Genomic DNA, 17,018 nt, shown 5'->3' with positions numbered 1-17,018 from the left:
TGTGGAGCGTCACACCACGATTCTGGAAGTGCTCATGTCGACGTTCATGGATTTTGATATCGCCTGTCTACCATGATCCATCCTCAGGATGATGAACCTGACGGCTTGATCGGTCAGATGTGGCACGAGCTCCACTGTCTAGATCGCCTTTGCTGTCGTAACACCCAAGCCGCACGGGTGGGAACATGCTGGACACATCACTCCTCAGACAATCGGACTTTCACGTTGCAGTGTCTCATGATATCTTTTGGCATTGAGGCTGATCGCCATGCCGTCTCGAAGATGTTGCCTCCACCTTTTGACGCCTCCATCGTTGTTGTGCGGGCTCAACTCGTGGGATGGCTTGAGAGGCTGGCTTCTCCATGCTGGACGACGCCACCAAAGCTTAGCTGAGGGGTTGTTTACCTACTCCTTCCCTTTGCCTCATGCTGGCTGACCTATGTCTTGCACTCGCGTTGACCTCTGCTCGCAGCTTCGACTTCTCAACTCGAAATGGCCTTCTGTTTCACATTCATCGACAAAGTAATTATCACAAATCCTACAATTCAGTTCAAGTGGTCTCCCTATGTTCCGATCCCAACCACAGTAATCCTCCAATCTCTCAGGCTAAATCGACTGGCTGTATCTAATTTACTATGCTCAAATCAATACTCGTGATAGGTACGGACTTCCGCGTCCTCCACCACGTCCACGACCCCTCCACATCGTCCCCGCATACTTTTGGCGATGTCCAAGTCTTGAAAGCAGCAAGAGTAAGCTCGCAACCGGCGGCTAAATCCTAATGTATACTAGTCACACACATTGTGGACTCTGGCGGCTAATCATGCTCACTGTACAAAGACAACCTCTGACCATATTGCAAGTGCCGTAGATCCAGGTACCTGGCTCTACTTTAGTACGACTCGAGTATAAGACCTTGAGAGCTCTCCTGACACTCTGCATGTCCTTGGAACAAGATCGATTTTGTACGAAACTTATCAAGTCTTGCAATATTATCAGTACCTATCAAGATGCATACTTCTACAGGTGGAGGTCATGATGCTCTGTCTAAGCGACGAGCTCAATTTGCTGGACCGTCAGGCATCAAAGGGTTGATCCAAAACTCGCGAATCTTCTTACTCGCTGTCTTTGCATCACTTGGAGGTTTCGTCTATGGCTGTGAGTTCATGCTAGTCGACTTTTAGCACTGATCTTGCTGATTGGAACAACACAGACAACCAAGGAATGTTCGGACAGGTCCTCAACATGTCGGCCTTCAAGGCGACCGTCAATCCAGAATCTATCAAAAACACTACCACCAGAGGTCTCTTGACTGCGTATGTAATCTCAATATGCTGCAACTACTTTTGACTAACCCAAGCAGCATCCTCGAACTCGGTGCATGGGTCGGTGTCTTGATCAACGGATACAATGCAGACAAGTTTGGTCGCAAGATGGCAACACAGATTGGTGTCGGTGTCTTCATCGTTGGTGTCATCGTTCAGGCTTGCGCAAAGAATGTCGACTACATATACGGTGGAAGATTTGTTACAGGTCTCGGTGTTGGTATCCTCTCTATGATTGTACCTCTGTAAGTATTCGCTATTCCTTGTGCAAGACGACTCGACTGACTCTACACGCAGTTACAATGCTGAGCTTGCACCTGCAGAGATCAGAGGTTCGCTCGTATCTCTTCAACAGCTCGCCATCTGCACAGGCATCATGATTAGTTACTGGATTGGTGAGCAGGGTGAATATTCTTTAAGCTTATAATAGCCTAACATGATTATAGGATACGGCACAAACTACATCGGTGGTACTGGCGCTAGTCAGTCTAATGCTGCATGGCTAGTGCCAATCTGTATTCAGATTCTACCTGCCCTCATCCTCGGCATTGGTATTTTGTGGCTCCCCCAAAGGTAAGACACAAACCCCCATATCTTGAACATGTATTAAGATCTCTCAGCCCACGCTGGCTCGTCTCAAACGACCAAGAAGATCAAGCATTGAAAGTGCTTGCCGACATCAGAAGAGCCCCACAAGACAGCGAGGTTGTACAACTTGAGTTCTTGGAGATTAAGGCACAGCACATGTTCGAGGTCGACAGATCGAGAGCCAAGTTCCCCCAGTACCAATCCGGAACTCTTAAGGACAACTTCTTGCTTGGGCTACACGATTATGCCAGTCTGTTTACCAACAAGTCGCTGAGAAAGAGAGTCTTCGTCGCCGTTTTCACCATGGTTTTCCAACAGTGTCGGTATAGTCAGTTCTCATCGACAAGGCTCTTACTGACTTATGATAGGGTCTGGTATCAACGCCATCTTGTACTACGCCGCCTTCATTTTCCAATACTTGGGTCTTACTGGCAACACCACATCGCTCCTTGCCAGTGGAGTCGGTGGTATTCTTCTTATGCTTGCCACTATCCCCGCCGTTCTCTACATTGATCAGTTTGGTCGCAAGCCCGTCCTCATCGCGGGTGCTATCGGCATGGGAATTTCCCACATCATTGTCGCTGGTCTATACGGTGCTTACGGACCAACATGGACAGGAAAAGCGGCCGCGGGCTGGGTAGCTGTGGTCTTCGTGTGGATTTACGAGATCAATTTTGGCTACTCTTGGGGAGTGAGTTAATTTCGAACACTCTGTCTGAGCTTTGGACACGTATGCTGACTGGTCTTCTTTTCTTTTAGCCTGGAGCATGGGTTCTTGTCGCTGAAGTCTTCCCTCTCGGTGTTAGAGCTAAGGGTATCTCTATCGGTGCCTCCTCAAACTGGCTGAACAACTTCGCTATCGGACAAGCCACACCGGCCATGGTGAAACATATGACATATGGTACCTTTATCTTCTTCGGTATTGTCTGCTTCCTCGCCGCAGCCTTTATCTACTTCATGGTTCCTGAGACAAAGGGTTTGACGCTTGAGGAGATGGACGAGGTCTTTGGTGATGAAGCTGGTAACGCCGCTGATGATCGTGCAAGATTGGACAGAATATACACTCAGCTGGGCTTGATGGACGGAGGTGACCACCCGATGAATAGCGAGAAGGCAGCCGCTGCGGATGTCATGGTCACTGGAGGTTACAAGAACACAACCTTCAACTAGGCTGGCTGTTGAAAGTGGCTCGCAAGATGGGAGACGTGTCTGCTGGGACATTCTCTAGAGATTCAATCATCTGTGTATAGAGCCACCAGAATGCTCATGATACGAATGTAATGGTACTTCTTTCCTAATCTACGATATCACCAGACTTCTTCAGGCCGTGCCCAGGAGGATGGCATCGGGAAGCCATCGGATAACAACCGATCGGCTAAGCAGCACACGTTAGGAACGCGAATGCAACCAGGGCAGTTTGCACTCAGCAATCCTTGACTTGTCAATTGAGGTTTTGCTTGACCAACGATTTTATGTTCGTCCTTTCTCATACGACACTCACATGGACAAAAGGCCTTCTGCTGTTGCTTGTCATCTCGGTTGCTGATTGTGCCATGGACGTGCCCCGCAGTCAGTTGGCCGATCTTCCCTATCGCCTTCCTCTTTCGGGTTATAGGCGCTTGATAGAGCCGCCATGACCAGCCACCCATGATAACGTGATTCTTTGTATTTATCAAGGACAACTCCTCGATTGTCTTTCTCCTTAGACACTAGGCGACCAGTCATCATGGAGAAGGAAGGACTACCACCCTATACTGAAGTCGTAAGACCTTGGGCAGAGAGACGCCGTAGACGCCGCATCTTTCGAGTTGTTGCAGCTACATGTCTCTCCTACTTTGCCTACTCAGCATACAAGATTTCAGCAAATACTGAGAAGCCTGCCAATTTACTCTCTTCCACTCGCTTGCAAGAAGACCTGGCCACCTGCGCAACCCTACAACGAGTCCCTGTCAGCCCATCTGGTATTCGCGAGTACAACAAACGTTATGTAAACGGCACCAAGCCTGTGCTGATACAAAACGCCACTATTTGGACTGGCGAGCCTGCACCTGGTACAAGTGCCGAAGACGCTCATCAAGGAAAGGGCTATGCCTGGATCCAATCGGATGTGTTCATTGAACATGGTCTCATCAAACGAGTTGCGCCGTCCATCTCCCTCTCGGACCTACCGACAGAGTATGAGACTTTCAATGCTCATGGTCGTCAACTCACAAGCGGAATCGTGGACACCCACAGTCACGCGGGCCTTGGAAGCGTAGGCAACCTACAACATGACGAGAATGAGCTATCTAGCGACATCACACCATACGTCAAGTCATTGGATTCCCTAGACCCACTTCATCCTGAGATCCAATGGATCAAGTCTGGCGGCGTAACCACATCTCTGCTCCTTCCCGGCTCTGGAAACAACATCGGCGGAGAAGCATTCCTCGTCAAGTTCGCTGTCGGTAAAGATGGCGGTCGTGCTGAGCTCAGCCAACAAGATATGCTGGCAGATCCTGATCATACTTGGAGATACATGAAGAATGCCTGCGGTGAAAACCCCAAGAGAGGTATGTAATAGATACAAGCACGACGGACCAGTCCTGCAGTTCCGAGTGACATCGACGAGAGGGGCCCAGGACGCCTTTTCGTTTATGCTGAACTCACTTTGTGGGCTGGTTCGTTGAACAAGTAACGTGTCTCATTATTCTAGACGACTTTGCTGACTGTACATAGTGTATGGAAAGCTTGGTGAAAAAGGCCCATTCAGCCGTATGGGAGAAGGCTGGCAATTTAGACATGCCTTTGAGCAGGCAAGAGATTATGTCAAAGCTCAGGATGACTGGTGTGCAGCTGCTGCCTCTGTCGGAGCGGAAAACATGAACAGCTACTTGCCTCAAAAGCTCGAGTGGGAAAACCTAGGAGCCGTTCTCCGTGGCCAAGTGCGAGTCAACACGCATTGCTACACCGTCCCAGATCTTGAGATGTATGTGCGCCTCACTAATGAATTCAAGTTCAGGGTCTATGCTTTCCATCATGCTCATCAGACCTACTTGGTACCTGATGTTTTGAAGAGGGCTTACGGTGGTACACCTGCGGCTGCCCTCTTTGGAGACAACATGTACTACAAAGTGGAGAGTTACAGAGCATCTGAGAAGGCTGGCAAAATTCTCTACGAGAACGGAATCACCCCAGTCTATGTCAGCGACAACCCAGTCATCAACTCTCAGCATGTCAAGCATGAAGCTGCAAAGGCATACGGCTACGGTCTTCCATACCACGTCGCTCTGGCTGGTCTGACTTCAGCTCCCGCAGAGCTTTTGGGCATGGGGGAGAGGCTTGGAAAGATCAAGGCTGGCTTCGATGCCGATATTGTTGTTTGGGATTCTGATCCGCTCTCTCTTGGTGCTACACCCATTCAGGTCTGGATTGATGGTGCCCCACAGTTTAAAGATCCAGTAGAGCTCAAGAAGCCTCTGACTTCACCCATCAAGCCAGATCTTGCACTGGCAGAGGATCATGACGAGAGCGAATCGAGCAAGGACGTCGTCTTCACTGGTGTTACCAACATCCGCATCCCAGGTCTGACTTCATCGTCCGAGTTCAAGGGATCTGCCACCGTCGTCGTATCACAGGGAAAGATCGTCTGCGCTGGTTCTTGCGATGCAGAAGTGCACACAGCAAAGTCTAAGAACGCTCGCACTGTGGCTCTGCGTGATGGATATCTCACTCGCCCGCTCACCGCGTTCGGCTCTGGTCTAGGTATGCAAGAGATTATGCAGCAACCAGAGACGTATGATGGTGCTGTCAATGACAAGGTGTGGGCCAGAGCAGTCGATGGCCTCCTTCTCGACGGCAAGAACCTCTTTGCCGCCTATCACCATGGTGTCACCAAAGCAATTTCTGCACCAATTGCTCGTGTCTATTCTGGTATTTCTCTCCGTGGTATCTCTGCTGGATTCCTGACTGGCGCAAAGACCACCCTGAGCAAAGGAGCCGTCTTCGCGGAGGAAGCTGCGGTTCACTATGACTTTACCCTCAATGGCAAAAGCGATGCGAACCCTTCCATCTCAAGCTTGGTAGCAGATTTGCGACACAAGCTGCTCGAGGCAGTCCGCAACAATGAAACCATCGTCGATACTTATTCTGAAGCTGCATCTCTGAAGAAGGTTGTCGAAGGCAAGTCTGCTCTTGTACTAAGTGCGCACAGCGCAGATACCATCTCTGCTCTCATCCGCCTCAAGTCCACAGTCGAGGCTGCAAGCAAGGTTCCCCTTCGCCTAGTCATCCTTGGAGCCGCGGAGTCTCATCTTGTGGCTAAGGAATTGGCAGCTGCAGATATCGCCGTTGTTCTAGCCCCAATGCTTCCGTGGGCACAAACGTGGGATCAACGTCGCAGCCTTATGTCAGCGCCCTTGAATAATGGGTCCACAATTGATTTCTTGCTCGAATCTCAAGTTCGGGTCGCTATTGGCGTTGATGAAGTATGGGAGACAAGAGATTTAGCCCTTGCAGCTGGAATCGCACTGAAAAACTCGCAAGGAAGATTGTCGGAACAGCAGGCTCTTGATCTCGTTAGCACAAACTTCTATGAGTTCTTGGGCCTGGAGGTACCCAAAGCGGAAAGCGAGTTTGTTATCTATGAGCATTCGCCATTGGAAATAGGTTCTAGGGTTGTAGCTATTGCAGATGGTTCCGGCAAGACAGATGTCTGGCTCTAAGAAGATGGGAAGGAACCAATGATATGCTGCTCTAGGGAGGTAAGAGTTTGTCTATGGCTAGCTAATGCAGAGAAAGTTTTGTATGTTTCGCCCTCCTGTCAAAATTTGGATTCTTGTTCACACTTCCTGGTACTGCATCAATTGACAGCTTTTGCATCCATTCGTCCCTCGCTTGTGCTGCCGTGAGTATATATCCTCAGACAGTGAAACACATCACATCAACACCACCAGTTGATCAGGTCTCGTGGTCTAGCGGTATGATACTCGCTTAGGGAGATACAGCTTCTGCTGTTTCTTGAAAACTCTAAGCCAATTGCGAGTGGTCCCGGGTTCGATTCCCGGCGAGACCCCATCTTTTGCCTGTTGTGGCATCGTTTTTGGTAGAGGTGGTCGTCTTTAGGAGCAAAAATAATTTGTAATTTTTGTTGGTGGTTTGTCGTGTTTGTGCCAAGGCGAAGATTGGTTCGTGGCTTATTCCCGTGACAGCTTGGCCACGTGCACGGCTTCGGAGCTTCCGCTCACAGCTCAGAACGGTGGTGCTTCTCTTTTGCTTTATTGCAACACGATGACAGTTGTTGAACACCGTTCATTGTAATTGTCAGACGTGAGAATATGTGAGGGAACAACAACAAATCATTGCAAATTCACAAAGGTCATGGAAGAGATGTTATCTTGAAATAGTTCGCATAATGGATATGTACAGACAATATGATAAAACATTAAATATGTGTGAGAGAGAATACGAAATGGGGAAGATCTGTTACAATCTTCGAGGGAGGTTCATCCGGAAATGATGATGCATTTAAGCAGCCATGAAAGGTGCGACCTCAAGGACAGCGGGTCCGGCAACAGTGGTGTCGTCGGTGATGGTGGTGTTGCTGGTGGTGAGGATGGCGTAGACCTCACCGTTGGGGCCAGTGTGGCCAACGGGGATTCTTGCGTAGACCTTGCAGTCCTTGACGACAGCAGAGGAGAACATGGCTCCGTCAGCCAGAGGGAAGGCGACGTAGAGAGGGCCAGCAGGGACGGCCATGCCAGCAGCAAGGTCGAACTCAATGGTAGTACCCTGGACAAGAGGAGAGGGAGTGTTGGCACCAGCGGTCAATGTGGGGAAAGCCTTGACGGGAAGGGCAGGGTTGGTTGCAGGGCAGGCCTTGATGAAGGGAGCTGCGAGCGAGTAGACCTGGTTGAAGTCGAGGGGAATATCGAAAGGCTGAGGCGAGGGCTCGAGAGTCAAGCTGTTGCGGACGAAAGAGCTGTGACGGGCCTCGACGGTCAAGATGCTGCCAGCGGCGGTCAAGTATGCCTTGTTGGTGATGAGGGCAGCAGCACCAAGGTAGGCGCTCACACCGACACCCTCGAGGATCTGAGCAGTGGCAATGAAAGTGGCAGGGGTGAGGTTGCCGAAGTCGTATGTGCAGGCATCAACGGGAGTAACACCAGCACCCTTGAGAGCGGTGGTCAAGAAGTCAACATGGACCTGCTCATCACGACCGACCTCCTTGAGGTTTCTGTAGAACTGAGAGCCGTTGAAGCCAGCGGCAGCGAAGTCCTGCTCGGAGAACTTGGCGATACCCTGGGCGTAGAAGGCTGCCTCGAGGTGCTCGAGAGTCAGGGCGTAGTTGAGGATGACACTGTTGCATGTTAGTAAGATTCAGAAGCAGATACTGATGAAGATGCCTTACCCATCGATGTCAGTGCTCTGACGCTTGACAAGGGCAGGAGCAGCAGTGGCAATGGAGGCCAAGAAGGCAGCGCTGAGTACTGAGGTCTTCATTTTGATGTGAGAAGGGGATGGGAAAAGATAGTTCTAGTAGTGGAAGTGTGATGTTGTCGAAGAGTGATGGTGGTCGAGTTGAATGATTTACAACAGCAGGGCGAGTTCGAGGTTTATATACCATATTTCTCGCTCTACCAAGTCAACACCCAGCAACGATCGACCTCACCCCAGAAGCCTTCGAGCCGTTTCTCGAGTTCCTTTGTCATTGTTTGGAGAAGACAACATGATGTGGAGAAGCCACCCACGCTCGAATGTCTCTGAACGGCACGTCCCAAGATCGTTCATTGGTTGATGCCCTGGACTGGAGGTCAGGCGGCACAAGCAGAGTTAAGGTAGTGGTTAAGGTTAAATGCGATCGTCCAACGGCGTGAGTCGACTAAACCGTTCATGGCGAGTCCTCCTACAATCAAGTCTAGTGGCAGGTGGCACTAGCATGAAATTGTGCTGATTGACTCAGATAAGATCGTATTTTGGATTGGCTTTGGCTATGCGATTGGCTGAGCGCGGGTTGTTTGTTTCACTTTGGCCAACGGTTATGGTTTATTGTCCGTCAACAAGAGAATTAATGTCAACCGTCGGGCGGTCATATCTCCGGGGAAGGGTCCCTCCTTCTTTGGTTCGTGAGGCGCAACAATGACATCTTCAACGGTGGGCGTTCCTTGCAGCTCGCAGTTTGGGGGATAGGGAGAAGCCATTTCCTTTCCACTGCATCCCCGTTCAATCGCAATGAAGGCGCCAAACGTGAAGACATGGAGAGATTTGATCATGTAGGGGTCAAGAGTGATCTACACATCTAGACTCAGCGCTACACATGTCTTCCTACGCTTGCAAGGTATGGCATGTTTTTGAGTTTCCAAGCTTGGTCGCAAAAGAGCTCTTGGGTCTTGGAGAGCTAGTGCATCTTGCGGCGCATGACGGTCACCTCGACGAAAGAGGAACAGAACGGCGGAACAAAAGGCGCAGCGCAGTTGTAGACAGCAGATCTCTCACCCATTTGGTCACCCCAATTCATCAACGTCTGTGCCTCGGAGATTTTGGAAGCATTTGTTATAACCTGGTGACGTCCTTGGCTGAGGAAATCCCTCAAGACAGCCTCTTTGTCATTCAGAAAGATGTCCTACGCCCGCGCGGCATGCGCTTGGCCACCTACCTTTTACGACAAACGATAAACGACGTCTCCGAGGATGACAGGAGTCAGGACTCGTCGTCTGTTAATGATTCGGTGCCTACACCTCGATACAAGGGGATGGGCACTTCTTTCTCGCCCGTCGTCTTAAGGGCATAGCCTTCAGCTTCATCGTCGTACCAATGCTTCACAGGTCGCCTTGCGATGCGCTCCTTTGATCGCAATCTTTCTTGGCATCGCACACCCCTTCTCCCTACCGACTCGCGAAGGACCTGAGGACACACCGCCTAGACAGCGATGCTGAGACCAAGAGAAGGGGCTTGACAAGGTTGATTCGTCTTGCGACGATCTGCGCAGCGATTTGGAGGTGTTGACCCCGTCCAACTTGGCCCTCATGTCGACTTCATGAATGCGACGGGAAGGAGTTGGACGAAGACTCCGCCCACAGTCAGGCTCGACACGACGCGGCAAATACCGACGAATCGAGAGCTCTCGCAAACGACAAAACCGCACACGAAGACTTGGGGCGCAGAAACGAGCTCTTTTGCCGAGCGAGCCCAGATGAAATGGTATTTCTCCCAACACTACTAGACCGCCAGACTGTCTACCTCCGTTCCAATCCAGGTACCAAGATTAGTCAGACAGGCGTACGGCACACAGAACGTCTCGAGCGTGTGGTGTAAGTCGTATCATACCAAACGTTGGCAGTGTCTCTCGAAAGTGTGGCCACTCGATGCTTTATATCACCATCGATTGGACCTGGTCGTAGAATGGGACTGGGAACGAAGGTTCTACTCACTAGCTTCTGGTCTCTGCTCCTTTGTGACAAACTTTAGTTTGTCGGATTTGTGTTCGCTCTCGACTCGGGACGTAATTGATCTGAAAGAACACCTAATGACAAGCCACTGGAAGGATCATGTCGTATTTTCTATGTACAAGGACATCCAGCTCGATGTGTATGAGCATTTTGCAACTCGCAAAGTCGTTTACATCGACTCGGGTTGGCTTTAGGCATCACTCAGTATGCACGAACCCGACTCCCCTCCAAGCGCAGCCTGTGCCATGTTCTATCTGCCATTCTTTTGGCTAATCAAGAGATGAACCAAGCTTTCCAAACGTACCTGCATTTCTCCTTGATCATGACACCGATGGCTAGAAAGATTTTCGAATCTCCACAAACCTGGAGAGCGTGGAGGCCCCACAAACACGGGAGAGGGCCGCAAGCGATCCCCGAAAGCGGAAGGAGATGATCAAGTGACAAGTGCTTCGCTCTCGCGGCTAAATAGCAGACCATCACCCACCACTCAAGCCGCTTTCCTGGTGCATCCGACAGCGGGGAAATGGTCATAACACAGGAGACAATTCTATTGCATCACTGTGCCCTAAACACGTAGAATCGGAGATACGTACATAATCAAGCTGTAAAAGTCTAGATGGTGTCGAAGCAACTGCCGCATGTCCGATACTGCCGCTCTATGCGTGGAAATAGTAGTCAGAGTGTGAAAGGGCTAAATGCTTCATCGAGGCTAAAGTGGACATGCATAATGCATCGAACATCACGACAAGGAAGAGGGGAGAGTGGCAATGGTTCTTAAGATGGAACGGAGTTATATATAAAACCACGTCGAAGCCGAGACATAGATCTTCAAGGCCAAGGATATCATCATGGCACCCGTCAAGGAACTTGCCGCCCTGACGGTAGCGGCTGCCTACCTTCCATATGCTTCAGCAGCAGCGATCGCTCCTTCTTCTCTTTCGAATGGACAAACTTCCTTGACACTGCTTTATCAAAACAACCTCAATTTCACCGATGATGTCAATCACATCAGTGCCATATTGTTGGACCCGTCAACCGCTTCCAATGGAGCTGCTGGCTGTGCAGCCTTGAATGAAACGTTGATTACACAGTCTGCTCTGCAAGCACACTCCCAAGACTTCATCAACCAGCTCTCGTATGCATTCTACGCCGGTCGTTCGACACAGGATCAAAAGTGGCACATTGCTAGCGGCCAAACAGTGCAAGTTTCCAACAAGGGGCTCAAATTCGCCAAAGCAGGCCCTGGCAATGTGTTGCCAGTCCTGTGCACGCAGTCCAGCCAGAGCAACACTCCCAGCAATGCCGTTGCCTCTGCAGCCAACGAGATCAAGATCTCCTCTTCCGGAAACACCTTTGTAGGCTTCCGCAACAAGAAGTCTTTCCGCTTCCAGGGTATTCCTTTTGCGGACCCACCAGCCAGATTCGCGTACTCGACTGTGTACTCCAAGACTGGCCAGACGATTGACGCAACAAAGTACGGACCTGACTGCGCGCAGCCGTATGAGAGTTCCAGCAGCGAGAACTGTTTATTCGTCAATATCCAGACACCTTATATCCCCAAGGCTGGATCCAAAAAGAACCTTCGTCCTGTTCACTTCTGGATTTACGGTGGTGGATTTACTGGTGGCTCCGGTGCTAGCTCAGGTAGCGATGGAGGTCAATTGGCTTCCAGAGAGGATATTGTTGTCGTTGAGATCAACTACCGTTTGACCACTCTCGGCTTCCTCGCGATTCCCGGAACCAACATCACCGGCAACTACGGTATCTCTGACCAGGTCACTGGTCTCGACGTAAGTTTCGCTGTGTTAACTGATATCGACGTCTGCTAACAAACTTCAGTGGGTCCTCAAGAACATTGCCAGCTTTGGTGGTGATCCTAACAAGATTGTGATCAATGGCGAGTCTGCAGGTGCTGGCTCCGTGCGTACACTTCTGGGCTCCCCTAAAGCCATCGGAAAGTTCAGAGGCTCCATCGCCATGTCAAACCTCGGCGGTGGTGTCGATCTGGGTCTGACTGGCAACTACGCAACCACGTATTCTTCGTACTTGACACCTGCCCAATCCTATGCAAGAAGCGAGGCTCTGTTTGAGGAGGTTGGCTGCAATCAGACCACTCTTGATGCTCGTATCTCTTGCCTGAGAGCTACGCCTGCACAGACCATTGTCAATGCTGCCACCGTCGCCAGATACGTCGTTCAGGATGGTGTCTACGTCAACACCGAGGATCTGGACGTATACAACCGCAATGGCAGTGCCGCTAACGTTAACACGATTTGGGGGATAGTTGCAAATGATGGTGCATCCTTCTCGACCTACCCCAAGACTCCTGTCACCAGCGAGCTTGCGGGTATTCAAGCAGCATTAGGCATATCGCAAGCCGAGGCACAATCAATCATTGACTCTGGACTCTTCCCTCTCTACAACACTGGCAACATCACGTTGGACTCGTTCAATGTTTCGCAGAGAGTGGCTACTGATAACCAATTCCGTTGCATCGATCAAGCCACTGTGTATGCTGGCGTAGAGTCTGGAGCGTTCAAGACATCCTACTTCTACCAGATGCAGAGAAGTGCGGGTGGTTACGATCCCAACAACCTCGGTGGCCCTCCGGTCGAGCCTGGATATCCTTATGGCAACCCTGAGAAGCCATACTTTAAGCTTCACGGCTCAGATATGCCATGGGTTTTCGTGAGTGCTGTTGATACATTAGTGGTGAGGATGACATACTGACGTGACATTACAGGGAAACCTCAACCCTCTGCGTGATGCCAATGACCTCAAGTCTGTGCAGCTGGAGAGTGGCTACTTTGCCTCTTTCGTCCGCTCGCTGGACCCTAATCCTCCGGCCAACTACCTCCAAGTTCGCGGCTACACCAACACCACTCAAGGAGTCCAGCAAAGTGGACCTTGGCAGCCCGTCACCAGCGACCAGGGTCCGATGAAGCTGCTAGACTTCCCTTCGGTCACTGCCGATTTCCAGGATCTGCCACAGGTGAGTTTGAGAGTCGATCTAGGTTTCCCACGATCAAAGCTGACGATTTCACAGTGCGCCTTCCTCAACTATCCTATCAGCTACTATGTCAATGGTGGTCTGTAAAACAGAGATGATGTGATCAGGTGGATCTTGTAGCAGCTATGCTGTAGTTATGTATTCGATGACGATACTTCTGCTTGTATGTAGTTGAATGCAGCACGAAAAGAATTGAACATTCCCCTTCGTGTTTCGGCGGGGCTAAATGAACGTGGCTGTCTTCCTTGAAGTTGTCCCTGACAGGCGATCAGAAATGGCGAGAATGATCCTCTGAATGGGATTTGGCGAGATGAACATGAGTCCTCCAGGCTGCGTCCATGTGTGGCTTTCTGGTCTTTGTTGCGTGGTGTGGTATCGCAATATTTCATCCTCATCTTCAAGCCTTCTTCTCCCCTGTCGTTTTCGTATTCGTCAACTCCCTCAACTGACCCTCCAATCCTTGCAATTCAGCACTCTTTTCTTCCTTCTCTTCCATAGATTCCAACCTCATCCAAGTGTAGTGCAATACTTGATATGTAAAGAGAGCCATGAAGAAGACTTTTGCGATCGGGCGACCGAAGGATTTGTAAAAGGCGCGCTGTAGGTCTGTATTAGTAAGGTGTCTTGATATTGTTTTGGCGACGAGTATCTTGGTTGGTATGTCGCGTTCGTGGGTCGTCATACATGCGGGTTATCTGGTTCGGGTTGTGGAGTGGGTGGTTGGTATATTGGTTGTTGGCGTAGTGTGCGGACGGTGGAGAAAGCAGCGCGAGATGACCTCGAGGACTGCATCCTCGTTGCGCGGGTGACTGTTGACAACATTGTGCTCGACATTGTGTATTTCGCAATTGACGATATGTAGATAGGAAAGAGCATTCGAAGCTCTCGAAGACGCGACAAAGAAATCACCGAGGTGGAATCATCGAGGCCAAGCTTTTGCGGGGGAACGCAGCACTCCCGCCTTCCGCAAGTTGACCAAGTGTTCTCGAAGGGGGGGAAGGGACAGTGTACACTGCGCAGCTGAGAGCGAGTGCAATCTGTTATTTCCCTTCCTTACCACCTTGTTCTGTGAACACTTCTTTTTTGCTTGTACTACTCGGATTATACTGTTGCCTTGCTGCTCCTCATATAATTTCCTCTATCTTCAGTCGATCGAATCCTCAAAACACACATCACTCACAATGGTATACACTTCCCCTGCCCGCCAAAGCTTCGAGGACACGCGACTAATTTCGGAATCAACAGGTTCAAACACCCCAACAACGTCGCGCCAACGAGGCCTTTGCAAAGAAGCAAGAAGTCAAGCGTGGAAAGCCCGAACCCGTCATCCAGAAGAAGGTCCCCCAAAAGAGCCCCATCAGCAAGTTCTGGTTGTGTACGTTATTCCACGTCTGTCGATCAAGTGGGCTGAAGCTAACGAAGATACCATAGTCGCTCTTATCTTCGTCGTCTGCGGTGGTCTCATCGCCGAGCTGCTGCGTATCATTTCCGGTTACTTCTGAGCGACCGGTGTCATGAACCCCTGAGAGACACTTCTCGAGGGGAGATCGAGGGAAGATGTACAACCACACGACTGCCTTGAGAGAAAGAGAGAGAGAGAAGATGGAGTACCCAAGAGACCGAGCTGCACAGCGGCATACAGGATACCCTGCTACCTGCAATATTTTGAGTTGACAGATCGCCTTTGCGACTGTCGCTGCATTTCGTATCGGAGTTTACGGCGTTAGTCTTTCAGACTCTCCCCTAAGTCGAGGAGGGTCATATTCTGTTCAAAGCGATAGATATCAAGTTTTCACATCGAGTCTAGTGGAAGATTCAAGGAACCGAAAAAGCGTCTCTTTTATTCTATCGTCCAAAGACAAAACGCCCGACCCTTGTGTCTATTAACTACTTCCTGCCTTTGCGCCTGACTGTGCCACTGCTTTTGCTCGAGACCGGTACTCTTCTGAAACCATAACCAGGCTCGACTTCAATTCTCACGCCTTGCCCAGAATCATCGCTACTGCTTCCACTGCTTGGTGGCCTCGCTCCTATCTCGCCTTCCCTTTCCCATCGATCTGCTGCTGCTTCCACGTTTGAAAGCGGTGACCCTTGGGGTCCTCGCCTCAATTTTGCATATGAGACATCAGAAGCTGGGACGTGGGTTTGATAAGATTGACCACCTGGCGGTAAAGTCCCTCCAAACAGATCGGGATAAGATGCTCCGGCTGGTGGTCGACTTGATGATGCCCATGCGTTCTCGTCGTAAGCAGCTCGACTCGATGGCGAGGGTTGGGCACGGAGTTCTGGACCATACCCTCGAACAGAGTATGCCTCGTAGGGCGGGGTGATCTGACGGTTGCTATTCGATGACGGTCTTCTAGAGGACACCGGTGAAGGATAGTAATCGGAAGGGGCATACATCGGAACACCGTCGGGACCACGAATCATGAACGCTGGTGGAGTGGAGCCAGAAGTGCGAGCGACAGGTTGCTGCTCATTCGACGACTTCCTAGTAGTCTTTGGAGTTCGTGAGCGAGATTGTGATGGCGATGTACTGCCGAAGAGACCGACGCTCGTTCTTCGTGGGCGAGTGCTTGTCAGGCTCGTGGTACTACTAGAACGACTTCCTCTGGTTTTGTTCTTGGACGGCGTGCTCGGTTCGGATGAGTCCCTTAGCTGCGTGCTGCTTCTTTCCAGGGCTGCCATTTCCTCAACGCTCAAGCTGACGTTCGTCTTTCCCTTAACTCGTGCTTTTCTGAGCTTCTCCTTGGCCGATTGAACCAGGGCGTCTTCTCGCGACGGCCGAGTCAAGGCATTGCTGCGGTAGTGGTCGTCTTCGTATCGTTGTGGTCTTCCTTCGTATCCAGTATCATCCCTTCCTCTCTCCCCTCTTGCAGAACCCAAGTCATATCCTGTGAATAATAGTTCGTCACCGGTAAGGCCTTCCCTCGGAAGCCGGTCAGCAGACCTGGACTTGAAGCCAGCAGGATCGAGATAGGCATGTTGATACCCATCGTCGCTCTCGTCGCCCACGTCCAGAAACCTCCTTCGCCGAGACTCGAATTCGTCCCTCCAGATTTCTCCACCTCCTCCTGCATGAGCCCCGGATGGTCTTCCCCAATGGGGCATATCGTGCGGAGCCCGCGGCCGACCATTTAGACCGCCTCCTCTGAAAAAGCTGACTCGATGGGCTTCTCCAAGAATGCTGCATGACCAAGAATAGTGACTCCGGAAGCACCGATGAGCCAGAGAGCGGAACCGAAGGGGTTTGAGAAGATGGCGAGAGGAACAGCGATGACGACCAGACCAGTGTAGAGCTGCGAGGTGGTGGCACGGAAGTTGCCAATCTCAATGTCGCGGCCCTCGAGTTTGCCAATTCCGAACATGCCACCAACGACGAGTAGGATGACGAAAGTCAAGAGCCAGTTGGTAATGAGAGTGTAGATGCTCAGCATGCAGAAGAGGACGGCATAGTTGCTGGAGAAGTAACCGAGGTTGTAGTTGACGCGGTTCTGAACCTCACCGAAGTTTTGAGGCTTTGAGATTTGCTTGAAGTTGAAGAACTCGGAGATGGGCTTCAAGTTGGCGAAGCGGGAGCCGACGGACTGCGAACGAACACTGTCGAAGCGACCCTGCAGGTTGAGACGCGACGTGATGGCGTCCAGAGGGAGGTTGATGGGCATCTTG

General features: G+C 50.8%; 8 protein-coding genes across 8 annotated transcripts; 4 read left to right on the top strand and 4 right to left on the bottom strand.

Annotated features, from left to right (window-relative positions):
• Nucleotides 1-1,010: 1,010 nt before the first annotated feature.
• Nucleotides 1,011-3,190, top strand: M438DRAFT_320095 (general substrate transporter; the record flags this gene model as incomplete). Its single annotated transcript, XM_029902863.1, has 8 exons — nucleotides 1,011-1,158; nucleotides 1,214-1,316; nucleotides 1,364-1,570; nucleotides 1,623-1,720; nucleotides 1,772-1,898; nucleotides 1,946-2,232; nucleotides 2,282-2,604; nucleotides 2,673-3,190. 8 exons carry the CDS (start codon nucleotides 1,011-1,013, stop codon nucleotides 3,081-3,083), a joined length of 1,704 nt encoding a protein of 567 aa, XP_029760313.1. The 3' UTR covers nucleotides 3,084-3,190.
• A 400-nt stretch (nucleotides 3,191-3,590) lies between these two features.
• Nucleotides 3,591-6,762, top strand: M438DRAFT_298113 (uncharacterized protein). Its single transcript, XM_029901973.1, has 2 exons — nucleotides 3,591-4,465; nucleotides 4,632-6,762. Exons 1-2 carry the CDS (start codon nucleotides 3,640-3,642, stop codon nucleotides 6,614-6,616), a joined length of 2,811 nt encoding a protein of 936 aa, XP_029760312.1. The 5' UTR covers nucleotides 3,591-3,639; the 3' UTR covers nucleotides 6,617-6,762.
• A 528-nt stretch (nucleotides 6,763-7,290) lies between these two features.
• On the bottom strand, nucleotides 7,291-8,595 carry M438DRAFT_365927 (Ferritin/ribonucleotide reductase). The gene is made up of 2 exons (XM_029907839.1): nucleotides 8,302-8,595; nucleotides 7,291-8,250 (listed from the first exon to the last, which is right to left on the bottom strand). The coding sequence occupies exons 1-2, from the start codon at nucleotides 8,391-8,393 to the stop codon at nucleotides 7,419-7,421; spliced, it is 924 nt and encodes a 307-aa protein (XP_029760311.1). The 5' UTR covers nucleotides 8,394-8,595; the 3' UTR covers nucleotides 7,291-7,418.
• A 2,592-nt stretch (nucleotides 8,596-11,187) lies between these two features.
• Nucleotides 11,188-13,436, top strand: M438DRAFT_298108 (carboxylesterase family protein-like protein; the record flags this gene model as incomplete). Its single annotated transcript, XM_029901972.1, has 4 exons — nucleotides 11,188-12,129; nucleotides 12,179-13,027; nucleotides 13,083-13,331; nucleotides 13,386-13,436. The coding sequence occupies 4 exons, from the start codon at nucleotides 11,188-11,190 to the stop codon at nucleotides 13,434-13,436; spliced, it is 2,091 nt and encodes a 696-aa protein (XP_029760310.1).
• An 8-nt stretch (nucleotides 13,437-13,444) lies between these two features.
• Nucleotides 13,445-14,213, bottom strand: M438DRAFT_346190 (uncharacterized protein). Its single transcript, XM_029905616.1, has 2 exons — nucleotides 14,034-14,213; nucleotides 13,445-13,947 (listed from the first exon to the last, which is right to left on the bottom strand). Exons 1-2 carry the CDS (start codon nucleotides 14,181-14,183, stop codon nucleotides 13,747-13,749), a joined length of 351 nt encoding a protein of 116 aa, XP_029760309.1. The 5' UTR covers nucleotides 14,184-14,213; the 3' UTR covers nucleotides 13,445-13,746.
• A 230-nt stretch (nucleotides 14,214-14,443) lies between these two features.
• On the top strand, nucleotides 14,444-15,153 carry M438DRAFT_346189 (uncharacterized protein). The gene is made up of 3 exons (XM_029905615.1): nucleotides 14,444-14,533; nucleotides 14,595-14,724; nucleotides 14,781-15,153. Exons 1-3 carry the CDS (start codon nucleotides 14,531-14,533, stop codon nucleotides 14,849-14,851), a joined length of 204 nt encoding a protein of 67 aa, XP_029760308.1. The 5' UTR covers nucleotides 14,444-14,530; the 3' UTR covers nucleotides 14,852-15,153.
• An 83-nt stretch (nucleotides 15,154-15,236) lies between these two features.
• Nucleotides 15,237-16,460, bottom strand: M438DRAFT_335832 (uncharacterized protein; the record flags this gene model as incomplete). The annotated part of the gene is made up of 1 exon (XM_029903840.1): nucleotides 15,237-16,460. The coding sequence occupies one exon, from the start codon at nucleotides 16,458-16,460 to the stop codon at nucleotides 15,237-15,239; it is 1,224 nt and encodes a 407-aa protein (XP_029760307.1).
• A 26-nt stretch (nucleotides 16,461-16,486) lies between these two features.
• Nucleotides 16,487-17,014, bottom strand: M438DRAFT_275030 (prenylated rab acceptor PRA1; the record flags this gene model as incomplete). The annotated part of the gene is made up of 1 exon (XM_029900758.1): nucleotides 16,487-17,014. One exon carries the CDS (start codon nucleotides 17,012-17,014, stop codon nucleotides 16,487-16,489), a length of 528 nt encoding a protein of 175 aa, XP_029760306.1.
• Nucleotides 17,015-17,018: the final 4 nt, after the last annotated feature.

Source organism: Aureobasidium pullulans (genome assembly GCF_000721785.1).
Source record: "Aureobasidium pullulans EXF-150 unplaced genomic scaffold scaffold_10, whole genome shotgun sequence".
Classification (NCBI taxonomy): Eukaryota; Fungi; Ascomycota; class Dothideomycetes; order Dothideales; family Saccotheciaceae; genus Aureobasidium; species Aureobasidium pullulans.
This window is presented reverse-complemented; position numbering and strand designations above follow the sequence as displayed.